Source organism: Osmerus mordax, chromosome 2 (assembly GCF_038355195.1).
Source record: "Osmerus mordax isolate fOsmMor3 chromosome 2, fOsmMor3.pri, whole genome shotgun sequence".
Lineage (NCBI taxonomy): Eukaryota > Metazoa > Chordata > Actinopteri > Osmeriformes > Osmeridae > Osmerus > Osmerus mordax.
This window is the reverse complement of record NC_090051.1, coordinates 16,291,720-16,314,650: the sequence shown is the minus strand read 5'-3', so window position 1 is coordinate 16,314,650 and position 22,931 is coordinate 16,291,720. Positions and strand designations below refer to the sequence as shown.

Genomic DNA, 22,931 nt, shown 5'->3' with positions numbered 1-22,931 from the left:
GTATAATAGAATTAATTTGAGTTTGCCCTCATTCGACCTGTCAATCATGTGGCTCCCAGCATGCAACACAATGAGAGTGCTTGAGTGATTATAAAAGCTGGTCATGCAGAGAATTAGCTGGCCTTAACGGTACCTGTGAATGTGTTTTTTTCCTCCACCCCAAATTTGTCTAATTGGTTCATGCTACTGTGTCGAGGCTTTTTTTCAAACAAACTGACCCACAATGAAAGTAAAACAGACAAGATTACTGTAGTCAGAAAATATTAAAATAATTATAATGTATTAGAAACTCAGACAACCACCCAAATTATGAATTCAAACAGGTATTCAGAGTGATGAAAGGTATATAGTATGAAGATTACCATTATCCCATTTGGATAAAATATTCATGATGTTAATTAATTCAGTACCCCGTGAACATTTGCAATACAATGATGTGCATTTCAATGGAATGTCTTTATTGGTGGAGTCTCTTCCCTCACACGCTCACAGGCTCAAAGCTTGAATGAATCATTTTTAGTAAACACGTCAGCTTCCGTGCTCTTCCTCCAAGTTTCTATTGATTAATACCATGGATTTGTATTTATTCAGCGCTTTTTGTGTACAGAGAATATTAGAAATGTATTTATCTCTAAAGAAGATCAGATCTTATAGTCAGGGGAGTCGGCATCATCAGGATGCCAGTATTTCATTTGATTTCAAAGGCCACCTGGTTTATTTTCCGGGTCTTTAATTTCAGCTGTCTTTCCATTACTGCCAAGTTTCAGATTCCACCCCATCTCTCTGCTTTCTACAAATGTAAGCCACCATCCATGAATGGGCCTTAGTACGCCAATAATCTGGTTTGCATCTATTCACTAGTCCCACGGCACTACCAATGTGGCAGGCGTTAATTTGGCTGTTTCCTTCCTGTATCTGCATGCTTGTGACTGTTCTGCATAGATAAGTGTGAGCAAATTGAACTGCATTTCTAAAGAAGCCAGTAAGTAGGTTTAATCCCATTTTAAAGAGCCCAGTGGGGAGAGCTGGCTGATAGCCACCCCAACCATGCAGTCCCACAGCCTGGAGATGCTGGTGCTCTGCTGGGCCCTGCAGATCTGGACTAGAAAGAAGGAGGAATGGAGGGAGGGATATATAGATAGAGTGGTGGGAGAGAGGGACAGGGGGGATGGTGAAAGGGGGAGAGGACAAGCTGAGGGTGGTACACTGGGGCCTCTGAGACTGTTTGGAGGGAACCACAGTGAAGCTTCACTGCAGGCGTCAACAGTCTGGTGGTAAATACATTATGTCATGCATGGTTTGGAAGGAGGATTGGCAACATGAGATGTGAAAATATGGAGGTGGTGCCAATAATTAGTTAAAGCAAAAACCAGTCCCAAGACCCTCCAGTCAAAAATAATAATTGGTTGGTTCTAGCTCTAGTTCTTCATCAAACAGCACCAGACATTCAGACCATCTTGCCCAAGATGGAGAAAGGTCCCATGGTACTGTTTCCAATTAAAGTGAAGCTGTCCATTGACATTTTATAACACAGATGTCTGATATATAAATGTATTGCTTATATTTAAGAATGTATGGTCATGTATTTCCCAATAAGTATTTTGTTAGTGCAAACATGTTACATACTCATGTGTTATTAATGCAACATAGTCCACTGGGGTAGACTAAAATAAGACATTATTCAGTACAGATGACATGACCTCTAAAGCTTTCTCTACATCTTTGTGCTGTGCTTGGAGATTATTCACACCAGATGCAGAAAAGAGAATGGTTGACGATGATAGGACTTGATTGCTTGTCTGGCGAAGAGACTAGTCCCTGTGTTGGCTAAACATGAACTCTCTGAATTATGTATGTGGCAGCGAATGGTTATTTACACCGAATGTCTGTCCAAAAGAGTTACTGAACACCAAGAACTGTAACCAGATTCGACTCTAACATTTATTTACATACTTTATAACACTCCAAAGACTACCTTGGGTATTTTATGAACAACCTGGCATCTGCAGAGTGTCTTACTAGAGCCAAGTGCCCCAGCAGTCATTGTGTAGGATTCCCACTGGATCCAGATGTTTGTTTATATTTTTATATGTTTTACCACGCTGTGATGTCTAAGTCGTGCAATGTATTTATTTATAAAATCCCTGCCAGTCTAGGATGAACTGACATGTCGGCTGTCACTGTCTTATCTCAAGGCTATGAATCAGCTGAATGCAGTACTGCATCTAGACCTCCACTCTGTACCTCGAGTCAAGTGTTTCCGGGCTGCTGTTTTCAGCGGGCTCTCACCTCTAAACCAGCTGAATGGGATTCAGTGAGATACCTGCAAATGTGGAGGAATGTGTCAGGAAATCTGGAGTTTGGAAATGAGTTTGTCGAACTTGCTTGTGGTAAATCAGTGCAAAAATACATCTCTTTGAATCTAATGTGGAGATTCATGAAAGGGAAATAAGTGTCCTTTCTACTGAGGCGCTACATTTATTTGTCTGAAGTGACTTGCTTTGGACAGATGAAGCACAATAAGAAGACGCAATGTCTGTTTGTGCACTCCACTGTCTGGATCATGGGGGGTAAAGCCCTTTGCAATATCCGACTTGGTTTGTGTAATGGAAAGGTTGCCTGGGGAAAATGTCAAGAAGCTTCAGGTGTGTATGGTGGTCCTAAGCCTGGCCGGCTCCTTGCCGAGGAGACGGTGGCGCTCTGTACCTTAAGGAGAGAAAACCCACCCAGGCTATGAACTCAAGAGACAGATAAATGAGTTTGAAGATGTCTGTCTTTGAGAGAAGGGGTGTGTGTGTGTGTCTGTGTGTATGTGTCTGTATGTATTTGTGTGTGTGTATGAATGTGTGTGTGTCATCCAGACAGAAAATGAAGCTGGGTTTTCCTTCGAGGCCAGGCACATCCTCAGAGTGCATTCTGGTTTTTATCTCTTGGGAAAAGTGACCACCTGAGTTGAAGTCATTCTAGGTTCATCCATCCACCACTGAACCTAAAATAAAAGCCATGACTGAAAGTAGAGCAAATAGACCTCTTTATACCATTTCCATTAAGTTTACGGGCCTGTCAGCAATAATGAGCTCAGACAGGATGTCTCAGACTCCATCCGAATGCTTGCACCACTTAAAAGCTGTGGTGAGGCCCCAGGCCAGCTGTGGCCAGAGACATGGGTGTCTGATGAAGAGGATGGGTGGAGGCCTACCTACCTCAGCACAAGTAGATCCTATTTGAGTTTGGAAATGGAGTCAGCAGGATGCGCTCAGCAGTATTCTGTAGTAGGTGGCCACCCAAAATAGTTATGAATGTTTTGGCAGCCAGTCCTACATTTCCTGTCTCTAAACTTTGAAAGAGTTGCTTTTGAAGGTTTTTCTAGAGCCTTGGTCAGTCATTTTTTGTGTGTACTTTGTATCCGGTCACCGTTTTTGTTCAGTTTGTGTAAGGATAATATTGCATTTTAAGGTGTCAGCAAGACTGCATAGTAAAATTTTGAAAGAGGGGTCTCTCTTAAAAGGTTTCTTGCAGACATTAGTCACCCGTAGACATACGGAAGAGAGGAGCAGTATGGGGAGTAAGAGAAACCCGTTGAATAGCATGCTTTCATATCATTGAAAGCTTTTTTGTTTGCTTGGTACTTTATTCCTGTGCGCTTTTATTAGATGCTGTGCTGCTCTCTCCTCCAGCTTCCAACCCATGTGAGGAGAATGATGGACGTGGTCCATGCTCACACCTGTGTCTCATCAATTACAACCGCACCGCCTCCTGCACCTGTCCTCACCTCATGAAGCTGTCCCCCGACAAACAGTCCTGCTTCGGTGAGTGAGTCACCCCGTTCTAAGCCTCGCCCCTATTAACATTTCCCTACTAAAACTAAACCAAAATGTGGGCACCTCATGCAACCCCTTTACACAAAGCACCCAGAGAGAATTTCAAATGTCTTTTTCTTATGAATGGTGTCTTTGACATTTAAAATACAGTATGGACTAGGGATTGGATGAGCATCAACATTTGCATCTTATTAAAGCTGTCATCATACACCTCCTTGGCCACATCTGACTAAAATGTCTACCGTCTCAAAATCAACTTTAGCCATTTCTATCATTTTACCTTTTACGACAATATTCTTTCCTCTCTGACCAGCACTGAAAAGGTTCCTGTTGTACGTCCGGCGGTCGGAGATCAGAGGGGTGGATATTGACAACCCTTACATGAACGTGATGACCGCCCTGACAGTACCGGACATTGATGATGTCACTGTGGTCGACTATGATGCCTTGGAGGAGAGGATCTACTGGGCTGATGTCAAATCTCAAACCATCAAACGGGCGTTCATAAATGGAACACAGCTGGAAACAGTCATCTCTGGAGGTAGACACACATGCGAATACATGAAAAGTCTGTAATATCGAAGTATCTGGGCAATCTCCTGTCAGTACAACAGCTCATAGCATATGTTTTTACTCAAGAACCTAGAAACCATAGTGCCCTATACCAGGTCCTGCTTGTGTAACAATCTTTACTACCAAATTGTGATACAAATTCATTATTGTTCTAGCAGTTCCTATGGAACTAAAATGATGTTACCACATGGAGTGTTGCTAAACAAGATACAGTATTTATATTTCAAGAATGACTTGATAGTGTGCAATAATTTGAGTCTCGTAGGAGCTACAGACACTGCATGCTTGGTGCTATAAGGTTGAACTAATGTGCATATCTAACTAACTTATGTAAGATGTCCGAAGTGACTGGACATTTCTGTCTGAGTAACTTCAGTGAGGAGCTGTGTTTTGCAAAAATGGTCTGGCAATAAAAAAAAGAAAGAACAGACGGTTGATGTGTTTCAAGAGTGCCTCCCATATTTCCTCTTTGAGGAATATTAGAAAAGCACATCTTAATTTATGTCTTTGAATTCTGTGACTGAGATATAATTCCATGACCACAGAAAAAGAACAAAAGGCTTTCTGTGTAAGCTTTTTCAACAGAGTCAATAGTAATATTATTTATTTATCAAGCAAAATCAAGTGCTCCTCTCATAAGATGATTATTTCATGTTGAAAATATTTTGTCTTTGTAATGCCAGTTTAAGCTAACTAATGCATCTGGTGTTTTTGCCAGTTTTCTAATGCATCTTTTATCATTTCAATTGTTCAAAAAAAATTAAACAGTTTAGAAAAAGAAAATACCTGAGTATGAATCACAAATATTTGATGCTGTTTCTTTTGTCTTTTCCCAGATATACTTAATTGCCGTGGGCTGGCTTTAGACTGGCTCTCTAGGAACTTATACTGGCTCAGCTCCGAGAACGACGAGTCACAAATCAATGTTGCTCGCCTTGATGGCTCCCTTAAGACCTCTGTCATTCATGGGATTGATAAGCCAAGGTGCCTTGTAGCGCATCCCACCAAGGGGTGAGTAGATTATACCACATCGTCTCTGTACTTTTTTACCCTCTCCCAGGCCTTAGCCAATGGGATTTAGAAGTCTCTGTTTCGTTTTATTGAAACGGAAATCTTCCTGAGAGGAAAGAAAATGTATTTCACTTGTTTGGTGATTTCAAGAGAAGCATTTTGTTTAAGTGCATCTATCATTCATAAAAAAGTGCTGCAGTCGTTTATTAATTTGATTGATGGGACCGTGTGATTGAGTGCATGTCATTTGTGTTTCCCATCCTAGGAAGATCTACTGGACTGATGGAAACACCATCAACCTGGCCAACATGGATGGGAGTAATAGCAAAGTCCTTCACCAGAACCAGAGGGAACCTGTTGGTTAGTTTTACCTAGTTAGATTGAGTGGTCGTTCTATACATAAAACTGCTGCTGCGTGTAAAGCTGTCTCTTGTCTCAATGTAAGGACAACTGGAATTCTTCGATTCTAAAGAGCATATGTGGCACTCTGCAAAATGGCCGTGTTTGGCATGATTATTCACACTTGACCGTTCCAAGTGTATTTTCTTCTGTCACAGCACACACACTACAACTGTTTTGCTTGAACTGTGACACTCAGATGACATAAGCCTGACTGCACAATTGTGTATGTGCACGATAAAATCTCAAGCAGATGTTGCCATAGACCTCAAGGTCAAATAGTGACTTTCTCAAATCAACACTTTCGTTGCTTTCTATGTTTTTGTCTCGGGCTGTCAGGAAAATAAATAGCCTGAGCATCATATATCACATGACTTCATTTATGATTATGGGGTGGCCCTTGGGACAGGGTAAATTAATGATCTGTTGTGACTGTGAATCTGCCATACATAAATCCAACACACCGTGGGAGACAGAGGGCTGTCGAGACACAATTGAAATAGCCTTCAGTTGCCACCATCAATAGCGCTATACTGTCAAATCCCATCATGTCGGCGAGGAAATGGATTTAAAAGGAGTCAGTCACTGGTCAAATTATTTATAATGTCAACTAGAGGTCAAAAAGAAATCAAACCCTGAAAGAAATCATTCCAAACAACCTCTCTCGGTCTCTCCCTCTCTCTTTTGCCCACACTCTCTAAACTCTCCTCTATATCTTCCTCTCAAGCTCTTTCCACTCTCTCTCGTTGTCAAGTCACATTTATAAATAAGGTAATAAAAATATGTGTATATTACAGTCATTGATAACCCCCTCTCTAACTTCTACCTCTCCTAGGCCTCTCGGTAGACTACACAGCAAACAAGCTCTACTGGATAAGCTCTGGCAATGGCACTATCAACAGGTGCAATCTGGATGGCAGTGGGCTGGAGGTGCTGGAGACTCTGAAGAGGGAGTTAAGCAAAGCCACAGCTATGGCTGTTATGGGTGAGTGGAGCATGTCAGTAGTGCATCAGATACCCATCAGAGATTAGGAAAAGTGTAAGTGGAAGGATTATAGTGTTGACTAGTTAAGTGGCTTCAGACTCAAGCCATTTAACCAGCTCATTGCAAAAGTCCTGCCCACACTCAGTGTGAAATTGTCAATGCTTTAGATAATTGGATAGCAAATACTGGGCTGGATTGATGATTGTTTTTTTTTGGTCTAATGAAAAGGGAGGTGGTGGATGTTCAGTATGGATTGTTTCTTGATATCAGTGCTGCATCTAATGTGCTGAACCATTCATCACCACCTGGTTTCATTTGGAGATGAAACATTGCGTTAAATCAACATGCCCCTTCCCTAAGGCATAAATCACAAGTGATTATTTTCCTCAAGACCATTTGCTCTGACATTTGTTTGTACATACAGTAATGCCAAGAATCATGCATGAATAACCTGATTTTCAAACCTGGTCCACACAAGGAAACTATAGCTATAATAACGACAATAAAATAATAAAAATTTATAAAAGACACACTTTTTCCGTGAGTACACCAGCACTTTTTGTTTGAAGATTTGTTGGATCAGAGCTTATTTCCTCCAGGAACACATCTATTGAGGGACTTGTTGCTCTTGTTGGTTAGTTGTATCTGATATAACCATTTGAACTCGCTGTGAATTATATTATTGTGGCTTGCTTTCCTCCAGATACACTCACTCTAGCACTTTTTTAGGATCATGTTGTTTAATTCAAATTTTTGGTGACCCGCAATTTTTGGGGCTATCTCGTTGTTTATGATCATTGACCTATGCACTTTTTGTAAAGCTCTCTCTTGGAAGTCGCTTTGGATAAAAGTGTCTGCTAAATGAATAAATGTAAATGTATAACAATATATTCAAGTTTGCCGGAAATATAATTCAGAATGGCAATTTTCATTAAGTACTCAGTACGTAGTTGGAAAGAAAAGTAATGGATGCTATATCCTCCATTCTTGTTCTCTGCTGGCAACTAGTTCTCTGCATGGTAGAGTAAAATAAATAAAAACTGGTTCAGGCCTCAGAGAATGGGAGAACATATATGCCAACATCAAGGAAATGGAATCTTAATGTGATTGATTTAGGACCAGATGGCAAGGGAGACATGCAACAACCATGTCTCCTAAGACATCAAATTCAGCGCATAGCATCTGGGTTCATAATTATGTTACACTTTGAGCATTTTTTTATGGTCGAGATTAATGATTCATTTCCTTACTGTTACAATCTGTACAAATGGGAAGCATTTTCCCCGTATTGAGTGAATACATTTTCCTTGCCATCAGTCGTAATGAAAGGGACCAAAGGGAATTTACACAGCAGAATGTTGCTGGTTCTGGTTTTCTACTGTAACTAAGTTTACGGTCTGATGCAGGGAGAAGGTACCTCTTTGAAGCCCATTATTTAGCTATGGATTGACTACTATTTGGTCAATGAACAGTGCTTCTTCCTGTTAGTTGTGTTGTAATTAGGCATACATGTCATTAAGAATACATGTGCTAGGCCTTAGTAATAATTGCTTACCCTAAAGAGCCAGGGATTGGTACAACATATAGCAATCCATTTGCAGCAGGAATAGAACATGACTGACAAGGGGTGGGGGTAGGGGTGGGAGGGGGGGGATGTACTCTATACTTTCTTTGGCTTGTGTGGAGAGACTTCATAATAACATCTCATAAATGTAAGCCAGAACACAAGGAGACAGAGACTAATGCGTTTCTTTCCAGCCAGTAGCAGACCTCGGCAAAAGAGTGAAATGATGTTTGCAAGGAGCCATCAATCACGATTAACTAATTTGTGTGGTGTTACAGACATACTTTATTGCATTAACTAGAAGGGTACTTCAACACAGGTTCAGTGGTTTTACCATGCACGTGTTTGTGCTGGCTATTTATGTTTTAGTCATTTAACTTGTACCTGTGTGTGTGCTCAGATCAGTTGAGAAAACATTGGTGTTTTTCTCTTGTTTGTGTCCTGTGTTTCATTCAACGTCTGAGTATGTACCTATTCATAAATCTCAGTTTGTGAGACCAATTATGATACAGCTGTTATGCCAGTACAATTATGAGCTTAGTAATAACAGTGGCCAAGTAGTCCAAATTATGTTTTTGTAACTGGTTCAATTACAAATACAGTAATTAAGTTTACTGTAATAGTGTCTTGTCAAACATAGCTAGTATGCTGTACATGTGTTATTTTTTCTGGATCCAGTTTATGTCTCTATGTCTTTCCTGATCCCTGTCTGAAAAGATATACATTTTTCGTGAAATGCCAATATTGTTATAAAGAAGCAAACGATAAAAGCAAAAGTATTTGAGACTTATAAATACAGTATATGAGGGAAAACTGGGATCTTATTTTATCCTATTTAAGCTGCTTATTCTAGTAAAACATTAAAGCATAATAAAGAGCCCTAAAGAGCCTAATAAAAGCATTTGTTTCAGTAGGGAATAGCTTGGTAGATCATTTTAACTGCACTTGTATTTAGATGGTTCGCTGGGATTTTGACAGAGTCTTGCTCTTTTGGGATGTAGTCAATTAAAGTTATTGAACACTGATTAATCAACAGCCCCTTCCTACAGTATGAAGCCCTTTTTTCTGCCTGGTTTTTATTAATGAAGCACGTATGTTTATAAGGCCTGTATTGCTTATTGCAGTTGTCCTTCAAATTAAAAAAGGAGTAGATCTAACAAATAACCATCTGTTCTGGCAACATGACCTCACACCCTGTTTTGTAAGATTTCAACTAAAATGACATTTGCCATCCACAATATTTCTTAGACAATGTTGACAAAGTTGGACATAAGTATATTCCCATTTATGTATGTTATTTCATTCCTGCATGGCACCCAGTCATGAACATTGGTTGAACGTTAATGAGTGGCAAGTTGAAGTATCACAACTATCTCAACTATCGCAATCATTTTAATCAATGAAGATGGGATTTGTACATGAGAAATCAAATGTCTTATTTGTCCTCTTTCCCACTCTCCTGCATATCTGGATGATCATACAGACAGTCCAACAGTGAATTGAGGCCATAAATTCAGTGTCAGTGGCCCAAGGGTCATCTATTCTGCTCCTGAAACTGAGTCATAATTGGATTGCTTTAAAGGCTGAGGCCTGCTGGAAAAGTGCGGCGGATTCATCAGTACACTGCCAGCTAGGAATCAAACCCGTGGTTGAGGATGAAAACGGAATATGATGAGCATCAACCAGGAAATCACTGCTACCCAGTGGTCCCATGGCATTTAATTAACATAGGGAGCAAAGCTAATCTGGACCAGCTGATCTGGAGGGTCAGATGTTTGGCAAACACCATGTAGGCTGTCAGACTCGTTCACAGCAATTGGGCTGATTTCACAAATTGAGTTTTACCTTCCTTTGAATGCTGGCTTCGAGCCTAGGGCTAGAGCAATGACACGGCCGGCACTTCACTCCTTCATGCTCTTTTTTTAAAGAAACGATTGTAAAACAGTAACCGTATGTTTCCTGTTAACTCATTTTCATTTTCTATTTTTGTGATTAGCACTCTGGATTAGATGTTTCTTTGTTTGTTTTCTGGACACTGTTTTAAATAAGATTACATTCATAGTCATGAATCATGCACCTCTTCTGGTGAATATATTACATGATTCAGACACTGTGTAAAATAATTGTACTGTGTGAATAGAACAGAACAAACAATTAACAAACAACAAAAATCCATAACAGTAAATCGAATACAAATCAAATTGTTAATGTAAACAGTAATATTATTCCAAAGATGTGTCTATTTGTCTATGTGAACTTCAGAAAATTCCATCATCCATACAGTATCTGTCTGTTTTATGTGCAGACTAACAATGCCATGAACTACTCTCCACTGAGTACATTTTATACTACTGTGGAGAGCAAGATGGGCAGAAGCCTTCCTCGCCAAGGTCCTGATCAGTATTTAAAACACATAAAAAAATCCCCATGCTCTTCAGAACATCCATTCTACTCAGTACTGTATGTTCATTGTTCAACAGTTTCAGATGTGAATACATCCATTTTTCCAAAGGTTTTTTTCCTGTGCATGCAGAGAGTTTAGTGAAGTCAGATGTTCTCTGGTGTGTGTTCGAACAGAAAAAAAAACCCTGTCCCGTGGGGTGACATTTTCAGATATGGGGTTCCATGCTGTATCACCACGTTTAGTATTGCTGAATTCTACAGGGTTGTTCCATTTCTCAATGAGAGACATGAGAGCAGACTCTCCATTAGCCTTACCCGACTGGCTCTGCTGAACCTGGGTAAAACGACAGCAGAGCGACACCATTCAATGGGCCTCTCAGTATGGCAGATCATACTTCACTTCATGAGTACCTGTGTTTAGAGGCTTACACCACAATAATGTATTATGGGGTCAACGATAACTCGTCCAATCCTGCAAATCCAATTTTGCTTCATGCAAGGGTTACAGCATCCAACCAGAATTATTTGATTATTTAGTCTGCTTCTATACAAGGACGTTTAACCTGGTAATATATTTGTGTTTAGCGCTCTGTATTTAGGTATCTATTGTACTTTCTACGCATTAAATGGCAACCAGTGCATGCTTGTCATTTTATCAACCAGTTTACTGCTCAGTTGTTCATCAGTCTTTCCATCCATGCTTTTAGCACTATAAATCAACAACGTCCAAATATGTACGTTTATCCCTCCTCTGCTGTGTGTATGATCACTATTTTTCTATGTATCCATTTCCACATTTTGGTAATAGTGTACACCTTGTACATTTATTGTCTTTAGTTTCCTATTCCCATTTCCCAAATGTTAAGAAAATATGTTGAACCCCACATTTCCTCATTTGTCTTTATGGATTCACCCTTCTTATATGTATTCCTTATATTTGCAATTACCACAAGTATCCTTTCACAACATTTTGTATTCATGCATTTACTTTTGAGTTTTGAGTCGAGATTCAAATGAGAATGGTTTGGTTTGTCTTGTCTCAGGTGGTAAACTATGGTGGGCAGATGATGAATCAGCCCAGCTTGGGACGGTTACCAAGAGAGACGGACGGAACCCTGTGGTTCTGAGGAACAAGACCAGCGGAGTGGTGCACATGAAGGTATTCGACAGGGAAGGCCAAAAAGGTAGGCGTACACTCGTGACATACTAATACGCACGTATAAAAACACACGCACGGACACCTAGACCAACGCACAGGCTCACACTCAGTCTCTTGATCTCACTACTTGGCATTCAGGAAGGAACCCATGTCAGACAAACAATGGAGGATGTTCTCAGCTTTGCTTCCCCACATCTGAGAACACTCGTAGCTGCTCCTGCACTGTGGGCTACAACCTGCGCTCTGACCGCATGTCCTGTGAGGGTAAGAATAGCCATCCTCCATGCAAACAAGGAAGCTCTCCTTACTGTCTCTGTTTGGAACTCCCCGCATTTCAAAAACCAGAAGAAAATTACATTAATATAATAGAAAACTGAAGCGATATGGACCATTGGCATTGAGTGTCCTAAGAAGTAACTGCTTGCACTTCACACTGTTGGTTTGAAAATGTCTTATTATTCTCTCTCTCTCTCTCTCTCTCTCTCTCTCTCTCTCTCTCTCTCTCTCTCTCTCTCTCTCTCTCTCTCTCTCTCTGTAGGCGTTGAGTCCTTTCTGATGTACTCCATCCATGAAGGAATCAGAGGAATTGCCTTAGACCCCAATGACAACATGGAGACTCTCATGCCCATCACAGGGACCCTGTTTGCTGTGGGTGTTGACTTCCATGCAGGTAACAAACATTTGTGTGTGTGTATTATATACAGTATAGTATATATGTGTGTGTATGAGAGAGAAAGAGGGAGTGAGAAAGAGAGAGGGGGGAGAGGAGCAGGCCTATACGGTTGTTGGTTTTGTGACCTTCTTGAAAAATTGTTAGTGGTGTCGTCGAGAGGTGCTGAGATGAAACAAAAAGAAGATCACATTAGGCAAGCCACAGTAACAGCAGCGGTTTCTCCCCCACCCTCACAACCAGACCTGACACAAGTATTTCCCCAGATATTGCATCAATTGAAGTTATATGCATTGTAATGCATAAACTCAGTGGTGTGGTCTTTGCCATGTTTTCCACTAAATGCATAAATCAAAGGGATTTTCTTTTTGATTTATTACAGTGACAAATGTTTTAAAATACTATGAACTACTTGCTCTTCATGTGCTGTGCGGCCTATGTAAACAACACGTATGAAGGAAAGGGAAGCTGTGTGTCCTGCACACACACACACACACATTCACACACCTCCACTAATGCACACATCTACCACTAATGCACACATCTACCCATACATGATGTCTACTTCACACATATACAGTAATCAAACATGCACTTGTACGTGTTGCATATAACTCTTCCTTGCATCCAACACGTTTGAGGTACAGTCTATCCTGCTAGGCTTCTCACTCCCACAGTCAGAGGAGGTGTTACCGAACAAGTGAAGGAAGCTGTAAACTGTAGGACCAGCTACGGAAATCCATAAACGGTGCACATCACTGCCATACTACCTAAGATTCCTCACAAAGTGCCCGAAATGCCTCTGAGACCTGGAGGGTCAACATCAATCTCGATGTGTGACTGCATTCTGGGAAATGAGGAAAGAGCCTAAACGTGAGCTAAAATTAGAAGGTGGCTGGGTTTTGGTGTGGGGCTCGGATTGCCCACCTCCTTCAGTGTGCTCGGCTCAGGTGAACATGCAAATACGCAGCTCAGCCAGCAAAAGCTGATAGCTCACGCATTTCATTTGCATATCATTACAACGCAGGTTGTTGGAGCGTAAAAAAGATGAAAGCCTTCCAGCTGGATTCTGTCATATTCAAGCAAAGTATTAACGTAGTGTGAAGTCAGTATAAACAGGAAGGTGCAAATAAACATATAACACCGTCTCACCTCCTAACAACCTGTGCGTACCACTGACAGGCAGATGCTGATGGGGTTTGCACATGGCTAGAATGACAATGAATCACTTCGAATTTTATGACTTCAAATAAAGCTGTAATCTGAAAATATCATGACATTTTGAGAACGATGTTTTGCGTAAACAACTTTACAATTGCATATTACCACAGGAAATGACACAGTGTACTGGACAGACATGGGTCTGAACAGGATCTCCCGTGCCAAGAGAGACCAGATCTGGAGGGAAGACATTATCACGACTGGTATCAGCAGGGTTGAGGGCATCGCAGTTGACTGGATAGCTGGTCAGTATGGCATGCTGTGAACAGTAACAAAAAAATACCACTTTTTGTACGGTTTTATAATGTGTGAACAATTTGAGCCTACTAACGTCCAAAATCTCAGTTGTTTCCAATTTGGAAATATGCAGAAATATATATATATGAAATGCCCCTCTCTGAGACATGTCTTTGTATGTGCTTTTTCTTTCAATGTTTCATGTTGTGAATCAATGTTTGCTGATGGTGAGTACCTCTGCTCAATTTAAGACTGATTGTAACAGATCCTTGGCTTCTAATCACAGGTAACCTTTACTGGACAGACCACGGCTTTAATCTGATTGAGATCTCCCGTCTGAGTGGCGCGTATCGTTCTGTGGTAATATCTGAAGGTCTTGATCAACCCAGAGCCATTGCCGTCCATCCACAGAAAGGGTATGAAGAGACAGCAATTTTGTAGCTTCAGTATAACGAGCAGATACTAGACAACAAATTAGAAAGGCTAGCTTGTGAGTTGGTGGGTGAAATTATTAAGCTCCCTCCTACACATGTCACAATATGGAAAATCAATGGCATCCTGGTGTGTCTAACCTAAAGAAATCATGTAATAGGTGGAAGGTAGTTAATGCCATGAAGGTCACCAGGACCACACATGGAACACATTCTACAGGAAGTGTCAATTATTTGCGGACACTTAACATGTCAATTTAAAGGCGCAGGATATAATGTCTTGCACTGATGGTGCACATGGTTGTGGTTCCCACAATACTTCTATATTATTTACTGCAGATGTAACTTTAACGTTAGACCAGGTTTATGGAAATATGGCCTTTCTTTTGAATCATACATTATTTTCAGATGTTCAGATTTTGATTATGACTTGTTGCAGTAGCTGAATGTGTATGTACTTCTGCCCTTTTCCCTTGTCCAGATACCTGTTCTGGACAGAGTGGGGTCAAAACCCTTGTATAGGCCGGGCCCGTCTCGACGGCTCTGACCAGGTCACACTGGTGAATTCTGGGATTGCTTGGCCAAATGGCATCTCCATAGACTATGAGGTGCAAATGATACTTAACTGTTCCTCTGGTCCACTTTCCATATGTCCCCACCTAATTTTTCCTTTGTGAAAAATATGGGCCGTCATAAGAGGATAACCCGGTGCTGTGCATTTTCAAATTACTTTCCAGGAAAACAGATTATACTGGTGTGATGCTCGCACAGACAAGATAGAGAGGATCAACCTTGAGACCGGTGAGAGTCGGGAGATTGTACTGTCAGCGGCCAACGTAGACCTGTTCTCAGTGGCTGTGTTCGGGGCTTACATATACTGGTCTGACAGGTAATTTATTATTACCTTAAATGCACACAAGCCACTGGCCCCATGAAATCCGCAGTACTAACCCAGAGTTAACCCTCGGCTTAAGGTTCCCAATGGAAATCATGAAGGAGTATTTCCCCCTGATGAGGTCATCTCCCTATTTATGCAAATGCCACAATGACTCCTCATTGCCATTACCAAGGGACGATCTTTCACCTCAAGTTGTTCAGTGTTCAGACTCTTTTTTTGTGTGTGTGTGTGTAATAAAATAAGACTATCAGTCGATGGCTTTCAAACGTGCAAGACTAGAAGGACTATCTTGGCGTAACTTGTACGGGAATACACACTTACGTGTCCTCTCTACATTTCTTGCCTTTCCCCTTCGGGCGTGTCAGGGCTCATTCCAACGGGTCCATCCGCCGGGGATCTAAGAGTGACGCCACAGATGCTGTGACCATGCGCAGTGGCCTGGGGGTCAACCTGAAGGATGTGACAGTGTTTAATCGAGGCCGGGAGAAAGGTTGAGGTTTCAACTTAATGGTCTTATTGATTCTCCCCACCATCATCATAACTGCATTTCGTTTTTTTCTTTTTCCGTTCAAAATCTACCGAAAACCTCAGTATCCATTGGGAGGCGGAATTGATCCAAGCATTGCCATTCCTTTTTAATGTAATTGTAACTGTTATAAAGCAAGAATGTCTGCATCACTCCTGCGTCACTAGCAATGGGAAGTCGGTCGCGCAGATGACACCGATAATGATCTCGGTCAAAAAGTGATGTATGTGTCTCTTGTGAAACAGGTACCAATCCATGTGCCAGAGGTAATGGGGGATGCCAGCAGCTGTGCTTTCACCTAGGCAGTGGGCGTAGGACCTGTTCTTGTGCCCACGGCCACCTGGCTGAGGACGGCTTTGCCTGCAAGCGATATGACGGGTACCTGCTCTACTCCGAGAGGACTATCCTGAAGAGCATCCACCTCTTCGACGAGAACGACCTCAACTCGCCTGTGCAGCCCTTTGAGAGGCCCGCCTTTTTTAAGAACATCATTGCCCTGACATTTGACTACCGTCAGAAGACTGCAGGGACAAACCGCATTTTCTTCAGCGACATACACTTTGGGAATATCCAAATGATAAATGACGACTGGACTGGAAGATATATCGTAGCAGAGAGTAAGTGCGGTTAAAATGGATGCCACTCGTTACCTGTACCTGTACGTAAGCATCTGAATGGAGTGAGGAACTGAAAGGAGGATCCATGTTCTGTACTCTGTGTTCTTTTCTCTTGCTCTTCGTGATTTTACCTTTATTCCTTTCTGTCATTTCATTCACGTTTTATATACCTTGAATATTGATGCCACTTGTTTTGCAAAGGCAATGGCCTATCTATGCGATTTAGCAGAAGCCACCCTTTTTGCTTCTTAACAGCCATTTGTGAGACGACTATTTGAATGGAAAGGTAAAGTGCCATAGCTCTTGATACATTGTATGGCTTCAATGCATCAAGTTGGAACGTTTTAGGGCTAATGGCCACTTCCATTTTTCTTCACTAAATGGGACCAATTTAACTGTCAAAAGGGATGGTTAGACTCCTGCTCGTATTATTGATGGATAAAATTACCCCACTCACATTTTCACCACATTTAGACCCAAACTAAAATAAGTGGTTTGAAAAAGTGATACACTGACCATTTCGGCCAAGAGACATTTGTTTGAATTCAGAGGTGGAGCATGGCAGGGAATGTCCTCTGCATAATTTCATAATACAACATACTAAATGTATGGATATTTGTGCATGTTTAAAACAGAATTTGGAGCATGCTGTGAAATAGATTGATCTAACTAAATAACCACAGCATGTGGAATTATGGATATTTTCTGGGTGGTAAATTTAAGAGTGAAAGTCAATACATATTGCAGAGAGAGAAGACATTTTCTTTCCTTTCACTAGCCTAGTCAATCCTGCCTTGATAGGGATGAGTGGAGGCAGATGAGAAGAGAAAGCCTCTGTTCCACTCTGTAAGCATCTTCTGCTGTATTCTAAGTCTCTCCTTTGAGACGAGAGCTCAAATCCAACCCCCACTCTCTCTCTCGCATACTGAGAGAACAGCAGGGTCCTACTGATCTAACCACCCTTCCATATCCTTGTGTTGGCTAAACTTAAAGCAGGGAAAGTGCCCTCCATTACCAGAGACCAGGAACCATTATCCTCCAGGAAACTGGAAATATCACAAGAAAGAAAATAATAATTTGTTGGGATTTTCATGTGGAGTCCTGTGAGTTTACATACAGTATGTATCACTGTTGTAATGTGTTACACACTTTGCTGATGATGATCAGTTAAATAATGTATTCATTACTTTTTTAGGAAAAGGTTACCAACCTTATGAAAGTGCATTTTTCTGGTCATGATACCAGTCACTGTTGTCTCTACAGTAATGCTTTTACATAATCAACCACAGGCTGGGTCACCTGCTTATTTCCAGCTCTGTGAGCTGAACCCTTGCTTTCATCTTTGAAGTTGTTTCCCCTTTGGCAGCTTCTAGATGAAAGCCAACACTCCCCTTTTCCACCTCCCCACGAAGTTAGTTTCTGTGCCCTGTCATTGACGAAGGGTGAAGATGTTAATCATCCATATTTCCCTAATTAAACTCCTCGTCCTCCAGTAATTACTCCCTGGCCTCACCAAAGATTTCTGGAAAAACCAAGCTGTCAGACGCCTTTTATTATGAACAATTAATTAGCAATTGGCTGACTCAAGATAATGCCTAAAGTATTCTTGTGTAAGGTTTATGGTGTTTAGCACCAAATTCAGCTATCTACCTTTTTGACCGCATGTTGATCATTAAGACTAATTAGGTGCAAAATTCACTGAAGGCTGGCAATTGTATGGCAGTCTAAAGCGTGACCATAATTTAGTGGTGGTCATAACTTTCTACATAAATGAAAAACAGGAAAAACACGTGTTGATAAGAAAGAAAATGAATGCTGAATGAGCTTTCCAGTAGACAGATATAGTCGACCTGTTGTTCGTTGGACTAAAGTGGATCTTGGTTTCTGTTCCGTCAGATGTGGGTTCTGTGGAGGGTCTTGCATACCACCGTGCCTGGGACACACTGTACTGGACCAGCTCAACCACCTCCAGCATCAGCAGGCAGACTGTAGACCAGGACCGCCCTGGTGCCCTTAGCCGGGAGGCCGTGGTTACCCTGTCTGAGGACGACCACCCTCACGTCCTCGCCCTGGACGAGTGCCAGAAGTTAGTGTCTGATTTGCTCACTATCCCATTATTTCATTGGTTGATGTCAGTATTTAGAAGCTAAACAATTTAAATGATTTGCCATGTTTCTTGCATGTCACAGATTTCCGTCAGCTGGCTATTTAAGAAAAAGAAGGGAACAAGACATTAAATTATATTTACAAGGGAATGTAAAGTCACATTTGGCTTAATCTACAGTAATACTGTTTATTCAGAATGCTGTTGATTTTAGATTAGAGTTATATTGAGATATTTACACTGCAGAGAACATTGCACCCCAATACCTCACAATGGGATATTCCTAATTGGCTTTATACTCTTTTGAAGAGAGTACCAATCTTAACAAGAAAAATGCCTCTGGTGGCATTTCACAACAAAGTGACAATGTTCCTGTTATGCTGTTCAGTATTAGCATGGAAAAAGACACTTTGGTTTCATGGTAATTACTTGTTTATGTCAACAAGGAGACTTCATTGTCTTGAAATGCAGAGAGCACTTGCTCATAGTTCACTAACAAAATTAAACTAGTATGGTGATTTGGTATTTGATATTCCCAGTGCTGGCGTTTATTTCTTATTTACATTTAGTCATTTAGCAGACAGGAGGTGATAAAATAGGACTTATGTCTGTCACCATGAAGGGTTATAAAATGGAATCCTCCTTACATGTAAATGCATAGACAATCTTGATTTATTTTATTTTATTTTAAAGCAATACCAGGTATTTCAAGGGGTTAGTCCCAGAATTTCTCCAGTTGTCTCCAATTTCTCTCTGTCTTAATCATACACTTGAAATGTAATTTGTGCATTCTGTACATCCACTTACACAGAAACAGCTCTTATTTATTTGCTCCCCCTGCCCTTATAATCATCTCTCAACATTCTCAGTAACAATATGAAAGAAATATGGATTGACATTCGATCTTACAGCCAACAGGCCTAATGCTAATCAGTTTGATAAAAAAGGAGAGCGGGCAGCGGCGAAACGGTAGCACCTCATCAGAGATGGAACTCAGGCTCGATGACACCCAGACAACAGGGAGAGCAGATGACAGGTCATGAAAGCCACATGAGCTATGGGAGCAGTAGATAACAGAGTAACATGACCACATAGACCTCGGGCCATTTGGAACAGCAATGAATAATTCCTTGTCTCCCATTAGTGTTTGTTTCCCCTGCGATAGAGGGGCTTGACAAGTTACAATCACAGTCCCATATTAGCCATCATAGGGGCCATGATTCAATTCTAGAGAACACATATTTGTTCTGTACACCTCACTGATAGGGTGTAAAGACATCTGTAGGGAAATGGGCATGGTATAGAGATCTGGTGATACATCGGTTTGTCCTGTAGGAGAAAATTGCTTATACAGCTTAAGATAAAAGATACAGTGAAGCATGACGTTCGCTGTATTTTTGCTGATGTGTCCTATAGCTTTTTAAGTTTATCTGTGGGGTTAACGGTGGGTTTTCGATGTGGTTTGAATATTTCAGCCTGATGTTTTGGACCAACTGGAATGAGCAGAGGCCCAGTATTATGAGATCTAACCTGGCAGGGAAAAACATAAAGGTGATTGTAAGCACAGACATCTTGACCCCAAATGGACTGACCATTGACCACAAGGCTGAGAAGATCTATTTCTCAGATGGGAGCTTGGGGAAGATTGAGAGGTGTGATTACGATGGCTCCCACAGATATGTGAGTATCATAGTGTCATCAGTGATCTACAGTACATTCATACACTTTTTTAAATTTTGCATTTATTGTGCGGAAGGACCCGAAGTACATTAATATGTGTTAATAAGACTGTATACATTTTAATTATATTAGGAATGGTTAGGGTTACAGTTGTACAATTGGATAAGGGTTGGTAGATAATGAAGCCTTAGTTGCATGTTACATAGTAACATTAAAATGTGTTCATACAATTTAATAACTTAGTAAGGCCTTATTACCTATTATTCAATGCTGATTGTAATTACCTGGATCTAAAATGTTACACAATGGGATCGATGTTGTTCAAGAATCCTCGACTGATACGACCCATCGTGTCTCTAATTAACTCATTTTCTCCAACTCACATATCATCTCATCCGTGATGAGATGACGAACCAGTGGATATCCTGTAAAATATCTATCACTATGTTCTCATATAACATACCACAGACGGTGGTTTACTTTATCATAAAAGTCATTTTCCTTCTGAAGTTAAGGATCTCATCGAGGGTCTCATTTTATTCGGGGGAAGAGGTTGCATGCATAATAAATCTCCTCCTGATAATCCTCCCTGGATACGTATCGCTCTGTATCCCCTGCATGTACGGGATTACATGACACCCCGGCTCCCCATTTCTATGGATTTCAATTTGCACTTGACACAACCTTTTCGACTCACCAACTTGCCCCATCTCAATTAGTTACCCATACGTTTGCCAAGCGAGGTCACAAGGCTCAAAAGTCTCGCCCTGCAAGTCCTTGCGTGCCCCCACCACAGCGTAGTACTGCTAATGAAGCCTCGCACGGAGCCCTATCGCGGGGGCCAGCCCGTCACCGTCCCAATTAAAATGTGAAAATTAAACAGAGGTAACGGATTATCAACAGAAAGAAAGCCGCGAGCCACTCTGTGTGGTGGTGTGAAGGGGGGCTTCCTGCCGTGTGTGTTGGTGTGTGTGCGTGTGCATGGCTGGCTGTGAGTATGGGTGTGTGTGTGTATATGGGTGGGTGTGGTGTGAACACACACACACACAGGGCCAAGCTCCTCCACTGTGGGGGTGTCATTACAGCCTGACAGGGAGCCCAATGACATCTCGTCTGACAGGGAGGAGGCAGGGGGCTCCAAGGCCCTCTCTCCCGGCTCACGGCGTTCTCCCGTGTCAGACATTGAGAACTCCGTCATTAATGAAGTCGGAACTCAAGAGAGTTCCACGGAGAGTGTGTTGAGGGAGGATGTCAACACATTTAGCACTGGAAAGAAGACCCTTTTAAGTGTGAAGAGACAGAATCATAATTGAGTGCCGCATAAGGATGTTTAGTGTGAGGCCAGTGAATACGTTTTGAGACGTCTGTTAGGGCAGCACTCACGGACGTGTTCTATGTAATGTAAAGAGGAATCGCTTTTGATGCATCGGCAGGGGTTTTATTAAGACATGACACTCGGAGATGTGAGTTTTGGAATCCAAACATATTTAGCACATTATGAATCATCAAGTTTTTAAACCCTCATTTATGCCTGCTTATAAGTGCTTCTCTATTTACTTCAAGTATGCATGGAAGTAGACTTTCTGAGATTTGGAACGATAATTAGTCCCTGCGTTCACAACCAACGTCCTCCTAATCTAATTTCCTGTCAATATGTTCCGTCAAAACCCATCTGGCGCTCTCTCTCTCTTTCTCCCTCTCTCTCTTTTTTTTTCCTCTGTCTCTCATTTTCTGTCACACGGTCTCTCCTCTCTCAGTCTTGCTCTCTCTATCTCTCTCGCTCTTTCTCTCTCCTGATGTCCAGTTGTTTCATGCACACACCAGGCTCCTTTAATCAACACCTGTCCTATTAATCCCTGTTTGGCGGCAGGGCTAATGTGATCATGGTTACACGCATGTCCCACTAATAGCTGAAACTACAGAGCTGCAGGAGGCCCTGATGGCTCCAGCCCTGACAATCCCAGAAGGCGTCATCTGATGTATTCCTGCCTCCCTCTCCATGACACTGTCATTTACACCCTCCACATCTGGGTTAAACAGTCATTTAGTGACTCCAGAAGCATTCGTTAGCATTGGTGGTTTTCCTCTACGTCCTTGTTTCAAGGTCATTTGACACTTTTACTGGCCCGTTCTAAGTTTCTAAGTTTTAACATGTTGTCAAAGATAAGCATTCACCCTTGAGCAGTTTACATCCCTATCACCTTTTTGTCATATCCGCACACACACACACATCATATCTATTGTTGATCATGCACTCCTCAACTCTGTAGGTCATTGTAAAGTCCGGCCCTGGAACCTTCTTTGGCCTTGCTATCTACGGAGACTTTATCTTCTGGTCGGACTGGGCCCGACGGGCGGTTCTGCGTTCTAACAAGTACACAGGAGGAGACACCAAGGTACTGCGAGCAGACATCCCCCACCAGCCCATGGGAATCGTCGCCATTGCCAACGACACAAACAGCTGTGAGTAGTATTCTCCCTGGAATGGACTTGCTTCAAAGACACCTGGGCTGTCATACTGTATATCTGTGTGTGTGTTTTCACGTCAAGTGTATGCATGAGAGAGAGAGCAGGAGAGAGGAGAGTGCATGGACAAATTGAAAGTATCGTACAAATCTTTGAGCAATGCGCG

The 22,931-nt window shown here is 41.6% G+C and overlaps 1 protein-coding gene across 1 annotated transcript in view; it reads left to right on the top strand.

Moving 5' to 3' along the window:
• Window positions 1–22,931, top strand: part of lrp1bb (low density lipoprotein receptor-related protein 1Bb) — a 149,121-nt gene that overhangs the window by 81,554 nt on the left and 44,636 nt on the right. Inside the window, exons 29-45 of the mRNA XM_067261105.1 lie at window positions 3,678–3,809; window positions 4,135–4,362; window positions 5,231–5,405; window positions 5,671–5,765; window positions 6,640–6,789; window positions 11,800–11,940; window positions 12,054–12,179; window positions 12,454–12,585; window positions 13,917–14,051; window positions 14,330–14,459; window positions 14,956–15,082; window positions 15,212–15,363; window positions 15,738–15,862; window positions 16,144–16,515; window positions 18,412–18,601; window positions 20,095–20,299; window positions 22,570–22,762. Of these exons, the coding sequence (XP_067117206.1) occupies window positions 3,678–3,809; window positions 4,135–4,362; window positions 5,231–5,405; window positions 5,671–5,765; window positions 6,640–6,789; window positions 11,800–11,940; window positions 12,054–12,179; window positions 12,454–12,585; window positions 13,917–14,051; window positions 14,330–14,459; window positions 14,956–15,082; window positions 15,212–15,363; window positions 15,738–15,862; window positions 16,144–16,515; window positions 18,412–18,601; window positions 20,095–20,299; window positions 22,570–22,762 (2,808 nt within the window). The remainder of the gene's footprint in view (window positions 1–3,677; window positions 3,810–4,134; window positions 4,363–5,230; window positions 5,406–5,670; window positions 5,766–6,639; window positions 6,790–11,799; window positions 11,941–12,053; window positions 12,180–12,453; window positions 12,586–13,916; window positions 14,052–14,329; window positions 14,460–14,955; window positions 15,083–15,211; window positions 15,364–15,737; window positions 15,863–16,143; window positions 16,516–18,411; window positions 18,602–20,094; window positions 20,300–22,569; window positions 22,763–22,931) is intronic.